At 46.2% G+C, this 21,147-nt stretch overlaps 1 protein-coding gene across 1 annotated transcript in view; it reads right to left on the minus strand.

Annotated features, from left to right (window-relative positions):
• dhrsx (dehydrogenase/reductase X-linked) overlaps positions 1 to 21,147 on the minus strand; it is a 210,967-nt gene that overhangs the window by 113,320 nt on the left and 76,500 nt on the right. The window contains exon 3 of the mRNA XM_033023342.1: positions 13,021 to 13,089. Within this exon, the coding sequence (XP_032879233.1) occupies positions 13,021 to 13,089 (69 nt within the window). The remainder of the gene's footprint in view (positions 1 to 13,020; positions 13,090 to 21,147) is intronic.

The raw sequence follows: 21,147 nt of genomic DNA on the forward strand, positions 1-21,147 counted from the left end.
TTAGCCGATTTTAGCATGAACTAAGTACTCCGTAACCTCATCCTTTATAATGGACTCTAAAATCTTACCAACCGGCCTACAGTTCCCACTGTTCTGGTTTGCTCCTTTCGTGTGCAACGGAGTAATATTGGCAATTTTCCATCCGGTCCAGGTGACTTATCCACCTTCAGCCCTTTCAGCTTCCCAAGCATCTTCTCCTTAGTAATAGCCACTCCATTAACTTCCACCCCCTGACTCTCTTGAATTTCAGGCACGTTGCTGGTGTCTTCCACTGTGAAGACTGATGCAAAACAGTTATTCAACTCCTCTGCCGGTTCTTTATTCCCCATTATCACTTCTCCTGCATCATTCTCCAGCAGTTATCAACCCTTGCTTCTTTCTAACTCTTTATATAACTGAAGAAACTCTTGCTCTCCTCTTTTAATGTATATTATTGGCTAGCTTACCTTCATATTTCATTTTTCCTCCCCGTATTGTCTTTTAGTTATCTTCTGATGTTCTTTCATTCTTCTTTCGTTCGTTCTTCCTTTCTGTTCTTACTTCTCCGTGGATCGTCACCTTGTCGTGGTGGAGAAGCTTGTGTGGGCCTGAGATCCTGAGAGCGATGCCGTCTGGAGCTATGCTCCTGGTAGGGCCACCCATGGCGGTAAGGTCATAGAAACATAGAAAATAGGTGCAGGAGTAGGCCATTCGAGCCTGCATCACCATTCAATATGATCATGGCTGATCATCCAACTCAGTATCCTGTAGCTGCCTTCTCTCCATACCCCCTGATCCCTTTAGCCACAAGGGCCACATCTAACTCCCTCTTAAATCCAGCCAATGAACTGACCTCAACTACCCTCTGTGGCAGGGAATTCCACAGATTCACCACTCTCTGTGTCGAGGGGGAGGTCTCTGACAAAGAGCAATCCAACCAAGACCTCATCGGTGGAACAGGCGGAGGACGATGGCTGACCTTAGTGGACGTCACAACGGCTGGGAAGGTAGATGAAGGCTGCAGCAGAAAAGGGTCTCCGGTCGTCTTGGACTCCATGCCACTGGATCCTGACCCAGATCTGTCAAGGACCGTGGGGTGGTTGTCTGTGCACCAGTCTCCCCACGTTAAACAAAGTCACGCACAGGCGTCCACCATGAGAGGACAGTCATACTCGTTTTGAGTGACCCCCGATGATAATGTTGTTCTTTCAAAGCTTCCCAATCCTCTGGCTTCCCACTATTTATTGCAATGTTATATGCCTTCTCTATTAGTTTTATACTGTCCTTGACTTCCCTTGTCAGTCACCGTCGCCTCATTCGTGTACGAGGGGTGATCGCTGGTCGGCCCGGACTGGCTGGGCTGATGGGCCTGTTTCCACGTTGTATCTAAATTCTAAAGTCTAAACGGACTGTGCCAAGGAGGGGATTTGAAAATTGAAACGGAATGCTATAGTACCAAAACTATAGAGATAATCAAATATTGGGACGACAGATGGCACAATGGGCTAAGTGTTCGGCTGGCGACCGGAAGGTAGCCGGCTCGAATCCCGCTTGGAGTGCATACTGTCGTTGTGTCCTTGGGCAAGACACTTCACCCACCATTGCCTGTGTGTGAATGTGTGTGAGTGATTGGTGGTGGTCGGAGGGGCCGTAGGCGCAGATTGGCAGCCACGCTTCCGTCAGTCTGCCCCAGGGCAGCTGTGGCTACAGAAGTAGCTTACCACCACCGAGTGTGACTGAGGAGTGAATGAATAATGCGATGTAAAGCGCCTTGAGTATTAGAAAGGCGCTATATAAATCCCATCCATCATTATTATTATTAAATATGAGACTTAAGCCCCTGTCCCACTTTCCCGAGTTAGCACGAATTCTCCCGAGTCTTCCCCTTGATTCAAACTCGGAGAATTACGGTAATAGCCAGCCGTAGGTACTCGGGGCTATTTTATTTTACTCGTGGACATTTTTCAACATGCTGAAAAAACGTCCCGACTTACCTGATGACCCGAGTACCTACGGCTAGCATTACGAACCGCTACGAAATATCTACGGACTCCTACGGATTCGCCACGGACATTCCCTACAGTTTGAATCAAGGGGAAAACTCGGGAAAAGTCGTGAGTATCTCGGGAAAGTGGGACAGGGGCTTAAACATACTGCCACTGGGAACTGGCGATTGTTGTCTTTGGAAAACCACCTTTGGGAGATTAGATTAAGAGTGGAGGTGAGTATTTGACCCATGGGTTCACTGCCTTTGGACAACAGTAAAGATACTGTCAAAGTATCTCTCAATTACGTTGGCTACAATGTCCAACTAAACTGATTTCCTAAGGTAGACACAAAATGCTGGAGAAACTCAGCGGGTGAGGCAGCATCTATGGAGAGAAGGAATTGGCGACGTTTCGGGTGGAGACCCTTCTTCAGAGTCTGATCAGCCATGTTCACATTGAATAGCGGTGCTGGCTCGAAGGGCCGAATGGCCTACTCCTGCACCTATTCTCTATTGTCTATTGTATAGTAATTGTACGCAATACTTGTTAGCGCATCATTGACCCTAATCCAAATCACAATCCTACTCCTACCTCGACCATGATCTTAACCCCACCTCAACAACAGATCACAGCCCACCTCTTGCACAACCAGCGACTATTTTCATCTAATTATGTCTTTGCAGTCAGATCTTGTTCTTCACAGTCCTACTTCTTTTACAAATATCATGTATAATTTATTGGTCATTTGTTTTTGCGTGTTAGTCTGAGTCCATGTTGCCTGTGATGCTGCTGTAAGCCAGATTTTTTTCATTGCACCAGTACCTCCACGAACCCATGCTCATGACTATAACGTACGACTCGCACATTTAGAAAGGAGATTTTGCCAGGACTAGAGGGTGCAAGCTATAGGGAGAGGTTGAGTAGGCCGAGTCTCTATTCCTTGGAGCGCAGAAAGATGAGGGGTGATCTTATAGAGGTGTATAAAGAGGAATGAGAGGAATAGATCGGGTAGACGCACAGTCTCTTGCCCAGAGTAGGGGAATCGAGGACCAGAGGGCATAGGTTCAAGGTGCAGGGGAAAAGATTTAATAAGGATCTGAGGGGTAACTTGTTCACACAAAGTGTGGTGGGTGTATGGAACAAACTGCCAGAGAAGGTAATTGAGGCTGGGGCTATCCCAACATTTAAGAATCAGTTAGACAGGTACGTGGATAAGACAGGTTTGGCGAGATATGGACCAAGCGCAGGCAGGTGGGACTAGTGTAGCTGGGACATGTTGGCCGGTGTGGGCAAGTTGAGCCGAAGGGCCTGTTTCCACACTGTATCACTCTATGACTCTATGGGAAGGAATTTCTTTAGTCAGATGGTGGCTCAGCATCGCCAAGGACTGCTCTCACCCCAACCATGGACTGTTTACCCTCCTACCATCCGGGAGGCGCTACAGGTCTCTCCGTTGCCGGACCAGCAGGTCCAGGAACAGCTTCTTCCCTGCGGCTGTCACACTACTCAACAATGTACCTCGGTGACTGCCAATCACCCCCCCCCCCCCCCCGGACACTCCTCCCACAGGAAAAACACTATGACTGTATGCATGTAAATAGTTTTATTTATTGCTCATATTCTATGTCGCTCTTCCAGGGAGATGCTAACTGCATTTCGTTGTCTCTGTACGGTACACTGACAATGACAATTAAAGTTGAATCTGAATCTGAATCTGAATCTGTGGAAATCATTGCCACAGAAAACTGTGGATGCCGTCATTGAGTATTTTTAAGGCGGAGATTGATAGATTCGTTATTAGTGCGGGTTTCAGGAGCTGTGGGGAGAAGGCAGGAGCATGGGGTTAGGAGTAAAAGATACATCGGCCATGATTGAATGGCGGAGCAGACGATGGGCCCGATTTCCTAATTCTGAAACTATAATATATCAAGTTATGAATTTAAGAATAAACTGGACTTGACATGGCTTGGAGTTTCAGCCTGAATCCAGGTTAATGGGATGGTTGACCTCTGTAAATTGCCCCTGCCTTGCTGGTCATGGATGAGAAAGTGGGATGACATAGAACCGGTGTGAATGGGTGATTGATGGTTGGTGTGGATTCAGTGGGGGGGAAAGGTTAGTTTCTAAGCTGAATCTTTCAAGTTAATCAATCAAAAAAGGTATTAGGAAGAAACTACAGATGCTGGTTTACACCGAAGATAGACACAAAATGCTGGAGAAACTCAGCAGGTTGGGCAGCATCTCTGGAGGAAAGGCATCGGGGTCGTTTCATCTCGAGCCCCTTCTACAGGTTTTCACCTGAAGAAGGGCGGTCCCCGTGGCGCAGCGGTAGAGTTGCTGCCTTATGCCCCTGTCCCACTTAGGAAATCTGAACGGAAACCTCTGGAGACTTTGCGCCCCACCCGAGGTTTCCGTGCGGTTCCCGGAGGTTTTTGTCAGTCTCCCTACCTGCTTCCACTACCTGCAACCTCCGGCAACCACCTGCAACCTCCGGGAACCGCACGGAAACCTTGGGTGGGGCGTAAAGTCTCCAGAGGTTTCCGTTCAGATTTCCTAAGTGGGATCCTGACTGTGAGTGCTGTCTGTACGAAGTTTGCACGTTCTCCCCGTGACCTGTGTGGATTTTCTCCTTGATCTCCGCTTTCCTCCCACACTCCAAAGACGTACAGGTGTGTAGGTTAATTGGCTTGGTAAAACTGTCCTTAACTCGTGTAGGATAGTGTTAGTGTGCCGGGATCGCTGGGCGGCACGGACTTGGTGGACTGAAGGCCCAGTTTCAACGCTGTATCTCTAAACTAAACTCAACTAAACTAAAGGGTCTAGACCCGAACTCCCACCTTGCAGTCATAATGAGTTCTCAAGAGTATGACCCTCAAGGCCACACATCAAGTGTTGTAATGAGCGGTTAAGTTGAGAGGCAATTTTTTAACTAGCACCAACACAATCAATTGAATCATAAATCTTCCACGATTCTATAACTGTCTTTTTATATAAGCATGCTTTATAGCTGTAGTGTTCTGGAGAGATTAACAGCAGCTTGCATGCACATTAAAGGCTTTGGTTTCGTTAAAATCCTGGATACTAATCTGATAAAGTGTTTCCTTTCAATGTTCAAGCTCGGTCTAACCGAGCATCACTGGCTGATGAAACTAATCTGTATCTGAAAGCCCGCCTGCATTACAAGCAGAGCTAGATTTGAGCCTTAAAAACAGAATAGGCAACAATTGTTTGGCCAATCTTAATTAAGATTAAACTTTAAAATTCAGCGCCCCAAACCACAAAACAGAATACGACAGATGTGAAAGGTCTTTCAATCTTCGTTGGTTCATTCACAGTGGCGCAGAGTTGCCGCCTCACGGCGCCAGAGACCCGGGTTCCAGCCTGACCACGGGTGCTGTCTGTACGGAGTTTGTACGTCCTCCCCGTGACCGCGTGGGTTTTCCCCGGGGTCCTCCGGTTTCCTCCCACGCTCCAAAGACGTACAGGTTTGTGGGTTAATTGGCTGCGGTAAAGATCCTAAATTGTCCCTGGTGCGTAGGACAGTGGTAGTGTGCGGGGATCGCTGGTCGGCGCGGGCTCGGTGGGGTGAAAGCCCCGTTTCCGCGCTGTATCTCTACACTAAACTAAACTAAATTCACTCCACATCATAAACTCATTTCATAGTCTCTAGTGAGTGATACCTGTAGCTCAATAACATTTCTCCATTCCCTGCCAGTAACATGCTTACGCCCCTGTCCCACTTAGGAAACCTGAACGGAAACCTCTGGAGACTTTGCGCCCCACCCAAGGTTTCCGTGCGGTTCCCGGAGGTTGCAGGTGGTTGCCGGAGGTTGCAGGTAGTGGAAGCAGGTAGGGAGACTGACAAAAACCTCCGGGAACCTCCGGGAAACCTTGGGTGGGGCGCAAAGTCTCCAGAGGTTTCCGTTCAGGTTTCCTAAGTGGGACAGGGGCATAGAGGATCGACATGGATTTTGTGACACACAACCGCCTACTTCAGTGCTTCCCGATTAATCACATCTTTTTGCCATCTTTAAAACAAGAGAGAAAACGATTTTCATTGCGATAGTTTTCACATTTCCAAAAAGCACTTTAAGTTAATGACGGTGACTCTGCTTTTTAAATGCTGTCACTGCTTTAGTGTTGGCAAAGTGGAGGTCAATTTGTACACAGCACTTTCACACAATTCCCCACAGACTACATAATGAAGAAGATACTAAACAGATATCTTATCCTGTGATAGACGCAGAAAGCTGAAGTAACTCAGCGGGTCAGACCGAAACTTCACCTATTCCTGTTCTCCAGAGATGCTGCCTGACCCGCTGAGTTACTCCAGCACTCTGTGTCTCTCTTCCGTTTAAAGCAGCATCTGCAGTTCCTCCCTATTTCTATAGAAACATAGAAAATAGGTGCAGGAGTAGGCTATTCGGCCCTTCGAGCCAGCACCGCCATTCAATATGATCATGGCTGATCATCCAACTCAGTATCCTGTACCTGCCTTCTCTCCATATCCCCTGATCCCTTTAGCCACAAGGGCCACATCTAACTCCCTCTTAAATATAGCCTATGAACTGGCCTCAACTACCTTCTGTGGCAGAGAATTCCACAGATTCTCTGACAACCTGGTGTGCCAACAATAACCTCGTCCTCAACTCCAAGAAGACGAAGGAAATTATTGTTGACTTCAGGAAGAACAGAGGGGGCAGACATACCCCCATCCATATAAACGGGACTGATGTGGAGCGCGTCTCCAACTACAAATTCCACGGGGTACACATCTCGGAGGATCTGTCCTGGTCCCTCAATACCACCAAATTGATCAAAAAGGCACAGCAGCGCCTTTACTTCCTGAGGAAGCTCAAGAAAGCTCACCTGTCCCCCCAGATCCTGACCAACTTTTACCGCTGTACCATCGAAAGCATCCTGACCACCTGCTTCACGGTATGGTACAGCAGTTGCACCGTAGCAGACAGGAAGGCACTACAACGGATGGTGAAAACCGCTCAGCACATCATCGGTGCCCCGCTCCCTGCCATGGATGCCCTCCACCGAAAACGGTGTCTGAGACGGGCCGGGAAGATCATCAAAGACCCCTCCCACCCTAACCATGGACTGTTTGCCCTCCTCCCATCAGGGAGGCGGTACAGGAGCCTCAGGTCTCGTACAAGTAGGATGAGGAACAGCTTCTACAACAACACTATCACATTGCTGAACTCGGAGTCCCGCCGATAGATTTCTCCAGTCTCTCCGTCCACATTGTTTGCTTATTCTGTATTTTTATTTCTATATTGCACTATTACTACGGACTGACGCTAAACTGTATTTCGTTGTACCCATACTTGTATCTGTGCAATGACATTAAAGTTGAATTGAATTGAATTGAATTGAATTGAATTGAATAGATTCACCACTCTCTGTGTAAAAAATGTTTTTCTCATCTTGGTCCTAAAAGACTTCCCCCTAATCCTTAAACTGTGACACCTTGTCCTGGACTTCCACAACATCGGGAACAATCTTCCTGCATCTAGCCTGTCCAACCGCTTAAGAATTTTGTAAGTTTCTATAGGATCCCTCCTGTTGATCAACAGATATGTATTAGGAAGGATGCCTTTCCTGTGGATTAGTGCTACGCGACCTTGAACATCTGAGATAGCTGACAGAATTTCACCTCAGCATTCCTTCTGACAGCGTGCAAACCTCTAGCGCTCCCTTCATTCAAATATGTAATGTCGGATTTGAGGAGTTCAATGCCATCAACTTCAGTGGCACCTTCTACATCAACACAGACTGCAATCTACGCTGGCTTTGTCTTTGACTTCCAGTCCAGCAGCCGCTTCTACGTGGTGATGTGAAAGCAGGCCACCCAAACCTTGGGGAAGCTGTCCAAACCCACGGATACGCTAGCGTCTAGATCAAGGTGGTGACCCCACCACAGGACGAGAGGTGGGGGGAGCACCTCACCTGTGCAATAATCTACAAAGAGACTGGCAACACCCTCAGACAGGTGTGAACCTTATGGCACAACCCCAATATCGGCAGAAAGGATTACACCGCCTACAGGTGGCACCTGATCCATCGACCCTAAACAAGCTTTATTAGGATGGTTGTCAATGAAGAGAGTGAGAACTGGTTGCCATGCCATTGGTTTGATGGACTTTGGGGCAATGTGATACATTATGGCTTTATCATTCAGCTAATCATTGCTCTAATACTTGCGATCATTGTGTGTACCTACCGTGGACTGTGAATGTTATCACGTTTGATAAAAAGGAGGGAATGAAAGCTAATAGTCAAATCTAAAATGGAGTTGTTCTTCTACAAAAGCATGGACCATTAGAACAAAAGAATGGCTCGGTGCCAAGTCTGAAACACAATATGGAGGACAGGTTGTCTTTTCAATAAAGACATTAAGATGGCAGCCTGCAGTAATAACATGTGCTTCATTCAAGGCCATAAAGAAGACAAGATTGAAAAAATAGCTGACGCTCCAGAGATAAGTAATAACTTGTCATTGGATGAGCTCGATTTGGACCCAGCTTTTCCTATATTGTGAAAGGCTACAGAACCTTTCAGTCATGCCATGTTCAGACTTGGTAGGAGTGTTTTACTGATAAGGAAAATGTATAAATGTGCTAACTGTCCTTTGTTCTGTGAGTGGAAGCCTGAGAAGCACTGAGCAACGTTTGTGCTCATTGTAGATCTTTTGCCATTCCCGTCTGACAAATCAATTAAAGATTGCCATGGTCTACCTTCAATGTTTGTTGCTATCTGCTTTTACAGAATCGAACTTTCACGCCTGTCAATTTAGAACTTATACTCCAGAGGTGTAGGAAAGAACTGCAGATGCTGGTTTAAATCGAAGGTAGACACAAAATGCTGGAGTAACTCAGCGGGACAGGCAGCATCTCCGCTGAGTTACTCCAGCATTTTGTGTCTACCTTCTTATACATCAGAGGAATGCTGAACTGTAAAATTAAAGGTCAGATCTGACCCACCACAGCTGATTTGAAACAAATATATAACACCCCCATGCTGTATGGCTCTATGACCCTAAATGCGAGAAAGCATTAACTGTTTCACTTTCCATGGATACTGCCTGACTTGCTGGGTTTTAGTTTAATTTAGTTTAGAGATACAGCGCGGAAACAGACCCTTTGGCTTACCGAGTCCGACCCTAGGAAACCGAAGATCTCAGAGAAAGAGGTCCTTCTGCAGTTGTACAGGGCCCTAGTGAGACCACACCTGGAGTATTGTGTGCAGTTTTGGCCCCTAATTTGAGGAAGGACATTCTTGCTATTGAGGGAGTGCAGCGTAGGTTTACAAGGTTAATTCCCGGGATGGCGGGACTGTCATATGCTGAGAGAATGGAGTAGCTGGGCTTGTACACTCTGGAGTTTAGAAGGATGAGAGGAAATCTCATTGAAACATATAAGATTGTTAAGGGCTTGGACACGCTAGAGGCAGGAAACATGTTCCCGATGTTGGGGGGAGTCCAGAACCCGGAGCCACAGTTTAAGAATAAGGAGTAAACCATTTAGAACGGATAAGAGGAAACGCGTTTTCTCACAGAGAGTGGTGAGTCTGTGGAATTCTCTGCCTCAGAGGGCAGTGGAGGCAGGTTCTCTGGATGCTTTCAAGAGAGAGCTAGATAGGGCTCTTAAAGATAGCGGAGTCAGGGGATATGGGGAGAAGGCAGGAACGGGGTACTGTTTGGGGATGATTAGCCATGATCACATTGAATGGCGGTGCTGGCTCGTAGAGCCGAATGGTCTACTCCTGCACCTATTGTCTATTGTCTAAAACCCATGCAAGTCAAGGAGAGTAGGTGCAAACTCTGTACAGACAGTACCTGTAGTCAGGAATATACCCAGGTCCCTGGTGCTGTAAGGCAGCAACTCTACTGCAGTGCCACCGTTTTAATTTGTGTTATTGGCGCGTGTACCGAGTTCCAGTGACAAGCTTGTTTTGTTGCGTGCTATCCAGTCAGCAGAAGGATTATACATGGTAACAATCAAGCCGCACGCAGTGAGTGTGTCTATCCTTGGCATGAACCAGCATCTGCAGTTCTTTGTTTTTTTTAAATTTTATTAGAAGCAATGTACATACATCTTAATCATAATATCCAACATATTACATTTCTTGTACGACTTTTTTTTTTTTCAAACTTTATAATAGAAAAAGAGAAAGGAAAAGAGAGAAAGAAGAAAAGAGTGAGGACAGCAGTGGATGTGGGAAGAAAAGAAGGGAAAAAAGGCCCCACAGAAAAGGGGGGCCTTATGAAAAGAAAAAGAAAATAAGTAAGGAATCTAAAAAGGGTAAGGCTAAGCAAGAAGGAAAGGGAATGTGTTCAAGAAGGAACTGCAGATGCTGGAAGATCGAAGGTACACAAAATGCTGGAGAAACTCAGCGGGTGCAGCAGCATCTATGGAGCGAAGGAAATAGGTGACGTTTTGGGCCGAAACCCTTCTTCAGAGGGAAAGGGAATGTGCCTGATTCCTAACGATTCACACCCATCACCTAATTTAAAAATAATTATTTTCCAGGGTTGTGTTGCACTATATTACACTCGTAACAAATCAATGAAAGGTGGCCATATTCTTAAGAATTGCTCCTGTTTTCCTGCTAGAACAAGTCTCATTTCCTCAAGATGTAGTATTTCCGACATATTTGTAATCCACATTTTAAACGTTGGGATAGGCGCGTCTTTCCAAAATTTAAGTATAAATTTTTTTGCCGTTATCAAACCGTAGTTTAATAAACATCTTTGAAATGTAGTTAGTTCGGAACAGGCATCTGCAGTTCTTTGTTTCTACATTTTGTCCTTTTGTTATACTTCAGGACCACAACGATGCGGTTAACTTTATTAGTTGGTCACAATCATTCGAACATTATTAGAATTATTGATTTAGATTTTAAAATGTCAAACTCTACAAAAAAAAACACTGAGGCTCCAATTGTAAAGGCAGGTTACAGGTTTTAACGAGATCCTACCAAATAAATGGGCGCCTGAAGCACGTTAGAACCAATGAAAACATTTTAAAGTGTGTCACTGATTCAATGTACAAAACCTGAACACGATAAACAAAGCCATTATAATGGCCAGATTATCCAGTTTTAAGAGATATAAAGATCAAAAGGGCTCTTACTGTCAGCCCCTAAAAGCAAATATTTATCTCTCTTTTCCCTCCCAGTGTTTTGTCAACATTTGCGATTTTTTGTTTCAATGCACAAAACATAATTTTCAATACAGGTTAAGATGATCGGCCCCAAATCTGGTGGTGTGCGTTTTCACACTTGTATACCTTTTGCCTGATGGGAGAGGGATAAAGAGCCAGGGTGCGACTCGTCCTTGATTATGCTGCTGAGCATATAAACATAGAAAAATAGGTGCAGGAGTAGGCCATTCGGCCCTTCGAGCCAGCACCGCCATCCAATATGATCATGGCTGAGCATCTAAGATCAGTACCCCGTTCCTGCTTTTTCCCCCATATCCCTTGATTCCGTTAGCCCTAAGAGCTAAATCTAACTCTCTCTTGAAAACATCCAGTGAATTGGCCTCCACAGCCTTCTGTGGCAAAGAATTCCACAGATTCACAACCACCTGGGTGAAAATGATTTTCCTCATCTCAGTCCTAAATGGTCTACCCTTTATTCTTAAACTGTGTGACCCCTGGCTCTAGTCTCACCCAACATCGGGAACATTTTTCCTGCATCTAGCCTGACCAATCCTTTAAAAATTGTATGTGTTTCTACAAGATCCCTTCTCATCCTTCTAAATTCCAGTGAATATTAGTGAAATTATTATCCTCCACCGCTGGGCAGAGAATCTTGCCCCATTAATCTTCTTTACCCTTTGCCCATTTCACCTTAAAGCTTTGCCCGTCAGTCATTGACATTAACTCCCTGAGAAAATTGTCCGTCTTGTCTATGCCTCTCATAAGTTTATATACTTCTGTCAGGTCTCCCCTCGTCACTCACTCTGCCAACATGTCCAGGCTCCAAAGAGGGTAAAATCCACAAATAGCTTCCTACATACATGCATTTCAACCCCTGAATGATAACCCCCGCGCCTGTAGGATAGATATAGATAAATGTGAGGTTATCCACTTTGGCGGCAAAAACAAGGGGGCAGATTATTATCTCAATGGGGTTAGGTTAGGTAAGGGGGAGGTACAGCGAGACCTGGGTGTCCTTGTACACTGGTCACTGAAAGTTGGCGTGCAGGTACAGCAGGCAGTGAAGAAAGCTAATGGAATGTTGGCCTTCATAACAAGAGGATTTCAGTATAGGAGTAAAGAGGTTCTTCTGCAGTTGTGTTGGGCTCTGGTGAGACTACATCTGGAGTATTGTGTACAGTTTTGATCTCCTAATTTGAGGAAGGACATCCTTGTGATTGAGGCAGTGCAGCGTAGGTTCACGAGATTGATCCCTGGGATGGCAGGATTGTCATATGAGGAAAGATTGAAAAGACTAGGCATGTATTCACTGGAGTTTAGAAGGATGAGGGGGTATCTTATAGAAACATATATAATTGTAAAAGGACTGGACAAGCTAGATGCAGGAAAAATGTTCCCAATGTTGGGCGAGTCCAGAACCAGGGGCCACAGTCTTAGAATAAAGGGGAGGTCATTTAAGACTGAGGTGAGAAAAAACCCTCTCTTTTTCACCCAGAGAGTTGTGAATGTATGGAATTCCCTGCCACAGAGGGCAGTGGAGGCCAAGTCACTGGATGGATTTAAGAGAGAGTTAGATAGAGCTCTAGGGGCTAGTGGAGTCAAGGGATATGGGGAGAAGGCAGGCACGGGTAATTGATATTGATCAGCCATGATCACAATGAATGCTGGTGCTGGCTCGAAGGGCCGAATGGCCTCCTGCACCTATTTTCTATGTTTCTATGTTTCTGTGTTTCTATGATAGATGCTTGGGTGACACACCTACAATCAAAACCCCACACACTGACACTATACCCTGAGGAGTCCCTTCCATCGGGAGCGAAATGGACCAACCCAAAGTGACTGCGGTTGGTTCCATAAAATCCAGATGCTTCATATATTACCTTTGTTATTCCCAGTTTCTTGGATAATTCTCCTCACAGACTGCTGCCCCGATTCTTCACAATTGCCAGCTGAAAAATACAACGGAAACACAAAAGTTACCAAACATTCTGTCTTCATTCTCACAGGACTTGTAGCTGCTTCTGACTCTCTTCCCTCATCTCCCAGCTCTCATCGGGCAAGAAATACAGGGCTTGAAAACGCACGCCTCAGGATTCAGGGACAGTTTATTGCCACCTGCTATCAGGCAAATGAACCGACAACTGGATAACAATTCTGAGCCACTATCTACCTCATAGAACACACTCGGACAATCTTAGATCAGACTTTAGAAAACAGGTGCAGGAGTAGGCCATTCGGCCCTTCGAGCCTGCACCGCCATTCAATATGATCATGGCTGATCATCCAACTCAGTATCCTGTACCTGCCTTCTCTCCATACCCCCTGATCCCTTTAGCCACAAGGGCCACATCTAACTCCCTCTTAAATATAGCCAATGAACTGGCCTCAACTACCTTCTGTGGCAGAGAATTCCACAGATTCACCACTCTCTGTGTGAAAAATTAATTTCTCATCTCGGTCCTAAAAGACTTCCCCCTTATCCTTAAACTGTGATCCCTTGTCCTGGACTTCCCCAACATCGGGAACAATCTTCCTGCATCTAGCCTGTCCAACCCCATAAGAATTTTGTAAGTTTCTATAAGATCCCCCCTTAATCTTCTAAATTCTAGCGAGTACAAGCCGAGTCTATCCAGTCTTTCTTCGTATGAAAGTCCTGACATCCCAGGAATCAGTCTGGTGAACCTTCTCTGTACTCCCTCTGTGGCAAGAATGTCTTTCCTCAGATTAGGTGGACTTTACTGGACTCCTTTACTGGGCTTTATCTTGCACTGCATGTTATTTATGTTATTCCCTCTATCGTGTATTTGTACAGCGTGGATGGATCAATTGTGATCATGTATTGCCTCTCCTCTAACTGGTTAGCAGGCAACAAAAGCTTTTCACTGTACCTCGGTACATGGGACAAGAAGCTAAACTCAACTGTGCAGAACAGCAGAAAATTAAAACCGTTTTTTCATTTGGAGATGCAAGGAACTGCAGATGCTGGTTTACAAAAATAGACACAAAATGTTGGAGTAACTGAACGGGTTAGGCAGCAATTCATAAATCCATAAGTTCGTACGACAAGGGAGAATTAGGACATTCAGCCCATCGATTCTGCTCTCTCATTCGATCATTGGTGATCTATTTGTCCCTCTCAACCTCATTCTCCCCTTAACCTTGGACACCCTTACTAATCAGGATCCTATCCATCTCCGCTTGAAAAACACCCAATGACTTGGCCTCCATCGTCGACTGTGGCAATGAGTTCCACAGATTCACCACCCGGTGGCTGAAGAAATCCCATGAGCTAGTCACGTTGTCCAAAGATGCTGCCTGGCCCGCTGAGTTACTCCAGCACTGTGTGTCTTGAAATGTTCATTTAACAGGGTAGGAACATTGTAGACAAGCCCAACGGTAATTCGCATATCACTGTATCTTAATTGGTACACGTGACAATCAAAGACCTTTGAAACCTTTGAACTTTTGGTGCCCATCCCAAATGCCCTACAGAAAGTGATGCTCAACTATCTTCCTGAATCTTTTTTTTTTTATTTCAAAATATACTTTATTCGAGAAATAAATATATCCAATGCATGATCCTTACAAGACTCCATCCAACATTCTCGGAGGTTATGCATACATCCAATACTGTTTACACAAATTTATCCCCAACCCTTGCCACTCATGTGGCTCACTGGCGCGGAAACCCTTCCCTTATTTGGAGGGGGGTCTCCACCACACTCTGTCCCCCAATGTTCAGCAGCAGAAGGACCCTAGACTGCGGTCCTCCCCCACCGGGCCTTGGCGTTGGCTGCACCGAGCATCAGTGCGCCCCTCAGCACGTACTCCTGCAGTCTGCAGCGGTCCAGTCGGCAACATTCCCCGACGGACATCCCGCTCTGCTGGGAGTTCAACAAAGCTCGGGCAGAATCACTGCAGAACTTATGTGTACTGTTGAAAAGGGAGTTAAGGGATCCACGAGGCATATGATAGGGTAGATAGTCAGAACCTTTCCCCGAGGGTGGCAATGTGAAAGACCAGAGGGCACAGCATTAAGGTGTATTATCTAAATGGTGGCCGACTAGGAAAAGGGGAGATGCAGCGAGACCTGGGTGTCATGGTACACCAGTCATTGAAAGTGGGCATGCAGGTTCAGCAGGCAGTGAAGAAAGCGAATGGTATGTTAGCTTTCATAGCAAAAGGATTTGAGTATAGGAGCAGGGAGGTTCTACTGCAGTTGTACAGGGTCTTGGTGAGACCACACCTGGAGTATTGCGTACAGTTTTGGTCTCCAAATCTGAGGAAGGACATCATTGCCATAGAGGGAGTGCAGAGAAGGTTCACCAGACTGATTCCTGGGATGTCAGGACTGTCTTATGAAGAAAGACTGGATAGACTTGGTTTATACTCTCTAGAATTTAGGAGATTGAGAGGGGATCTTATAGAAACTTACAAAATTCTTAAGGGGTTGGACAGGCTAGATGCAGGAAGATTGCTCCCGATGTTGGGGAAGTCCAGGACAAGGGGTCACAGCTTAAGGATAAGGGGGAAATCCTTTAAAACCGAGATGAGAAGAACTTTTTTCACACAGAGTGGTGAATCTCTGGAACTCCCTGCCACAGAGGGTAGTCGAGGCCAGTTCATTGGCTATATTTAAGAGGGAGTTAGATGTGGCCCTTGTGGCTAAGGGGATCAGAGGGTATGGAGAGAAGGCAGGTACGGGATACTGAGTTGGATGATCAGCCATGATCATATTGAATGGCGGTGCAGGCTCGAAGGGCCGAATGGCCTACTCCTGCACCTAATTTCTATGTTTCTATGTTTCTATGTGAGAGGGGCAACGTTTAAAGGAGATGTGTGGGGCACGTTTCTTTATATAGAGAGTGACTGGAACAGGTTGCCAAGGGTGGCGATGGATACAGAGCCAATTAAGAGACTGTTAGACAGGCACATTGATATGCATGGAATGGAGGGATAGGGATCATGTGCAGGCAGAGGAGATTAGGTTAACTTGGCATCATGTTTGGCACGGAGATGGTGGGCTGAAGGGCCTGTTCCTGTTAAGTAGTTTGGTTTAGTTTAGAGATACAGCATGGAACCAGGCCCTTCGGCCCACCGAGACCACGCCGACCAGCGACCCCCGCACACTAACACTATCCAACACAAACTAGGGACAATTTACAATTATACCAAGCCAATTCACTGACCAACCTGCAGGTCTTTGGAGTGTGGGACGAAGCCGTAGCTCCCGGAGAAAACCCACGCAGGTCAGGGGGTTGAACGTGCAAACTCCGTACAGACAAACACCCGTGGTCAGGATCGAACCCGGGTCTCTGGCGCTGTAAGGCAGCAACTTTACCGCTGCGCCACCTCGGTACGTGTGACAATAATTTGTTTTAAATTTTTTTTATTAGAAGCAATTGTACAGAGATAAAACATTCGGCATCTAGAATCATACAATTATTGTACAGCTTCATTTTTAACCTCATAACCTAAATTATGAAAATGAAAAAAGAAAAGAAAGAGAAAACAAGAAAGAAAAAAGTAGAAAGTGAAAAGATAGATTGAAGAAGAACAAAAGAGAATCCCCTAAACTACCAAAGTGGTGTGGCAGAAAGATATAGAAATAAGAAAAATAAAAATAAAAGTGGAGATATACCTTACCCCTCGTCCCTCCTGCCTGCCTCACCCAACCCAGCATCGGATTTAAATTTATATTTGTGTTGCACCATACTATTGTTGTAAGAATTCGGTAAAGGGGGTCCATGTCTTAAGAAATCGACCTGGTTTTTCCGCCAAGACAAGCCTAATATTTTCCAAATGTAGTGTCTCGGACATGTTTGGGATCCAACACGTGACAATAACAAACTAATCAAAAACAAAACTTTTCGATGGCAGATAAAAAGCGATTGAATGGAGTGTTCCTGTCGTGAGTGCTGCATGAGGCTACATGGTTTTAATTAAACCAAAGTGACGTGACTGCTGGCTGCAACATAAACCTTCCTGTGTTGGAGCGGCAATATCATTTAGTGCTGCCTCTCAATGCCAGATTCACTTTAACACTGGCACTTGCTCTGAATAATCCACCTGATTGTTGATTCATTATGGCAGCTTGCGAAGCAACAATGCGACTTATCAGAATTGCCAGACTCTCCTCGGGCACCAACAGAAATTGTACTTCTGACAAAATATGTGTCTGCAGTAGCCCTCAGCTCCCTTGACTAATGATAGATTGAAATTGGAAAGATTGACGCTTGAAGTCTTAATATTTTCGCAATTGCTTAGGGTAGAGCTCTTTACTTTTATTTTACTTTAGAAACACAGCGTGGAAACAGTCCCAACAGCTCACATAGACCCCGCCGACCAGCGATCACCCTATACACTAGCTCTATCCTACACACTAGGGAACCATTTTACAATTTTACCGGAAGCCAATTCACCTGAAAACCTGTAGGTCTTTGGAATGTGGGAGGAAACCCGGAGCTCCCGGAGAAAACCCACACAGGTCACAGGGAGAACGTACAAACTCCATACAGACAGCAGCCGTAGTCAGGATCGAACCAGAGACTCTGGCGCTGTAAGGCAGCGACTCTACCGCTGCGCCACTGTACTGATGGGCAGAGCAAGAGGTGGAAAACACCCACTTCAATCCTCAACAAATTATCTCTTAGATAAAAGGCAATTTCTTAAAATTAAAATTCATTTTAATTGAGTTGATTGAATGATCGAGCATAGATACAGGTCTTTTGGCCCACCAAGACCGTGCCGATTATCGATCACCCGCTCACATTAGTTCTATGTTATCCTACATTCTCATCCACTGCCTTGTGGGCAGTGGGCAGGTGCTATAGACCTGCACGGGAAGGTAGACGCTCCCGCCCCCACGAGTCTCGGGCAGATGAGGCTCGTCAGCCTGGGAAGGCGGTCCATCTAGGAGAGGGAAAACTCTGATTTCAAACCTCCACTACCTTGTGGCCGTATCCAGTCATGGAAAAGGCTCCTGGAGTAAACCTCAAGAAAATCCGGAGTCGGAGCCTCTAAAGCAGTTTGTCGTTGTCTACAACCTCGCTCTGGCAGCTCCTGCGACGGCGCTGGTGCCAAACTGTAACGTCCCCGCTGTTCCTTTGGATCGATCAGCGACGTGAAGAGGGGGAACGTGCTGCATGGGCAACAGCCTGTCTGTCCTCCATATGACATCGATCGCCCAGGCTTGCATCCATCCGACCAGGATGCATCACCCATGGTCAGTCAGGACCGAGGGGGGCCTACATCCATGCCTTACACACTAAGGCATGGTGGAGGTCACGGTGTGGCAGCGGTAGAGTTGCTGCCTTACAGCGAATGCAGCGCCGGAGACCCAGGTTCGATCCCGACTACGGGTGCTTGTCTGTACAGAGTTTGTACGTTCTCCCCGCGACCTGCGTGGGTTTTCTCCAAGATTTTCGGTTTCCTCCCACTCTCCAAAGACGTACAGGTTTGTAGGTTAATTGGCCTGGTAAATGTAATAATTGTCCCTAGTGTGTGTAGGGTAGTGTTACTGTGTGGGGATCGCTGGTCAGCGCGGACTCGGTGGGCCGAAGGGCCTGTTTCCGCGCTGTATCTCTAAACAAAACTGAACTAAATTATGGGTAATTTACAGAGACCTATTAACCAAAATGTTCACACGCCTTTGGGATGTGGGATCGAGACAGAGCACCCACAAGGGAAACCTCGGTGATCTTAGAGAGAAACTACCCACTGGAGGTCAGAAGAGGGAGGCTCAGCAGTAGAGTTGCTGCCTGTGGGCGCTGTCTGTACGGTGTTTGTACGTTCTCCCCGTAACCACGGTTTTTTCCCCCAGGCGCTCTGATTGTCTGCCACATCCCAAAGACGTGCAGGTTTGGTGGTTAATTGGGTTTTGTAAATTGCCTCTAGTGTGTAGGATGCGAAACTGGGATAACCTAGAACTAGTGTATGGGTGATCGTTGGTCGGCATGGATTCAGTCAGCTATAGTTTAGTTTAGTGTAGAGATACAGCACGGAAACAGGCCCTTCGGCCCACCGAGTCCGCGCCGACCAGCGATCTCCGCACATTAACACTACACTACACACACGAGGGACAGTTTTACATTTCCACCAAGCCAATTAACCTACAAACCTCTACATATTCCATACAGACAGCACCCATGGTCAGGATCGAACCCGGGTCCCTGGCGCTGTAAGGCAGCAACTCTACCGCTATCTCTAAAGAAAAAAAATGAAACCTGGTTGACTGGAGCTGTCGACAGCAGTTTTGTGACTATGGTTGACATTATTAACTGAAATAAATGATAACTATGGAAGGATGGTAAATATTATAGATTTTAACCATTTGGGGGAAAAAAAGTCACAAAGTCCTGTAGTAACTCAGTAGGCGTGAGGTTGTGAATTTATGGAAATCCCTGCCACAGAGGGCAGTGGAGGCCAAGACACTGGATGGATTTAAGAGAGAGTTAGATAGAGCTCTAGGGGCTAGTGGAATCAAGGGATATGGGGAGAAGGCAAGCACGGGTTATTGATAGGGGACGATCAGCCATGATCACAATGAATGGCGGTGCTGGCTCGAAGGGCCGAATGCACTTATTTTCTATGTTTCTATGTTTCTAACATGGATAGGTGACGTTTTAGGTCGCGACTCTTCTGCAGACACAGAACATCACTATCATTGAGCCACCCAGCTCTCTGTGTCATTTATTTTGTAAAACCAGGATCTGCAGTTCCTTTTTTTCTACATTTAACCATTTGGAGTACATGTCCTTGGGATGGGGGAGGAAAACCAGAGCACCCAGAGGAACGCCAGGGAGAGCGTACAAACTCCACACAGACAAGGCACCCAAGGTCAGGATCAAACCTGGGTTTCTGGCACTGTGAGGCAGCAGCTCTACCAGGTTTGAAAGATAATTACCAACTTCATATGATGAATTTGTCATCCTGACTACACTTCTTAAGCAGACGCTTGAGTCGTATAAACATAGAAAACAGGTACAGGATGAGGCCATTTGGCCCTTCGAGCCAGTACTGCCATTCAATATGATCATGGCTGATCATCCACAATCAGTACCCCACTCCGGCTTTTTCCCCATATCCCTTGATTTCGTTAGCCCTCTGAGCTAAATCTAACTCTCTTAAAAACCACCAGTGAATCGGCCTCCACTGCCGTCTGTGGCAGAGAATTCCACAGATTCACAACTCTCTGGATGAAAAAGTTTTTCCTCGTCTCACTCCTAAATGGCCTACCCCTTATTCTTAAACTGTGACCACTGGTTCTAGACTCCCCCAACATCAGGAAAAAAAATTCCTGCCTCTAGCCTGTCCTCTCTGGAGTTTAGAAGGATGAGAGGAGATCTCATTGAACCATATAAGATTATTAAGGGCTTGGACACGCTAGAGGCAGGAAACATGTTCCTGATGTTGGTGGAGTCCAGAACCAGGGGCCACCGTTTAAGAATAAGGAGTAAGCCATTTAGAACGGAGATGAGGAAACACTTTTTCTCACAGAGAGTGGTGAGTCTGTGGAATTCTCTGCCTCAGAGAGCGGTGGAGGCAGGTTCTCTGGATGCTTTCAAGAGAGAGCTAGATAGGGCTCTTAAAAATAACGGAGTCAGGGGATGTGGGGAGAAGGCAGGAACGGGGTACTGATTGGGGATGATCAGCCACGATCACATTGAATGGCGGTGCTGGCTCAAAGGTCCGAATGGCCTACTCCTGCACCTATTGTCTATTATCTATTGTCTATTGTCTATTGTCAATCCCTTAAGAATGTTATGTTTCGATAACATACCCTTTCATCCTTCTAAAATCCAGTGAACACAAGTCCAGTTGACTCATTCTTTCCTCATATGTCAGGGTGCCAAGGGTAACTTGCTTCCTCTTCATGTCGGTGGGTCTCCGGTGACTGGTGAGGCTAATGTCTGCACAGAGTTTGTACGTTCTCCCCGCGACCTGTGTGGATTTTCTCCGGGATCGCTGGTTTCCTCCCACACTCCAAAGACGGACAGGTTCGTAGG

This window comes from Amblyraja radiata, chromosome 6, assembly GCF_010909765.2.
Source record: "Amblyraja radiata isolate CabotCenter1 chromosome 6, sAmbRad1.1.pri, whole genome shotgun sequence".
In the NCBI taxonomy this organism is placed as follows: domain Eukaryota; kingdom Metazoa; phylum Chordata; class Chondrichthyes; order Rajiformes; family Rajidae; genus Amblyraja; species Amblyraja radiata.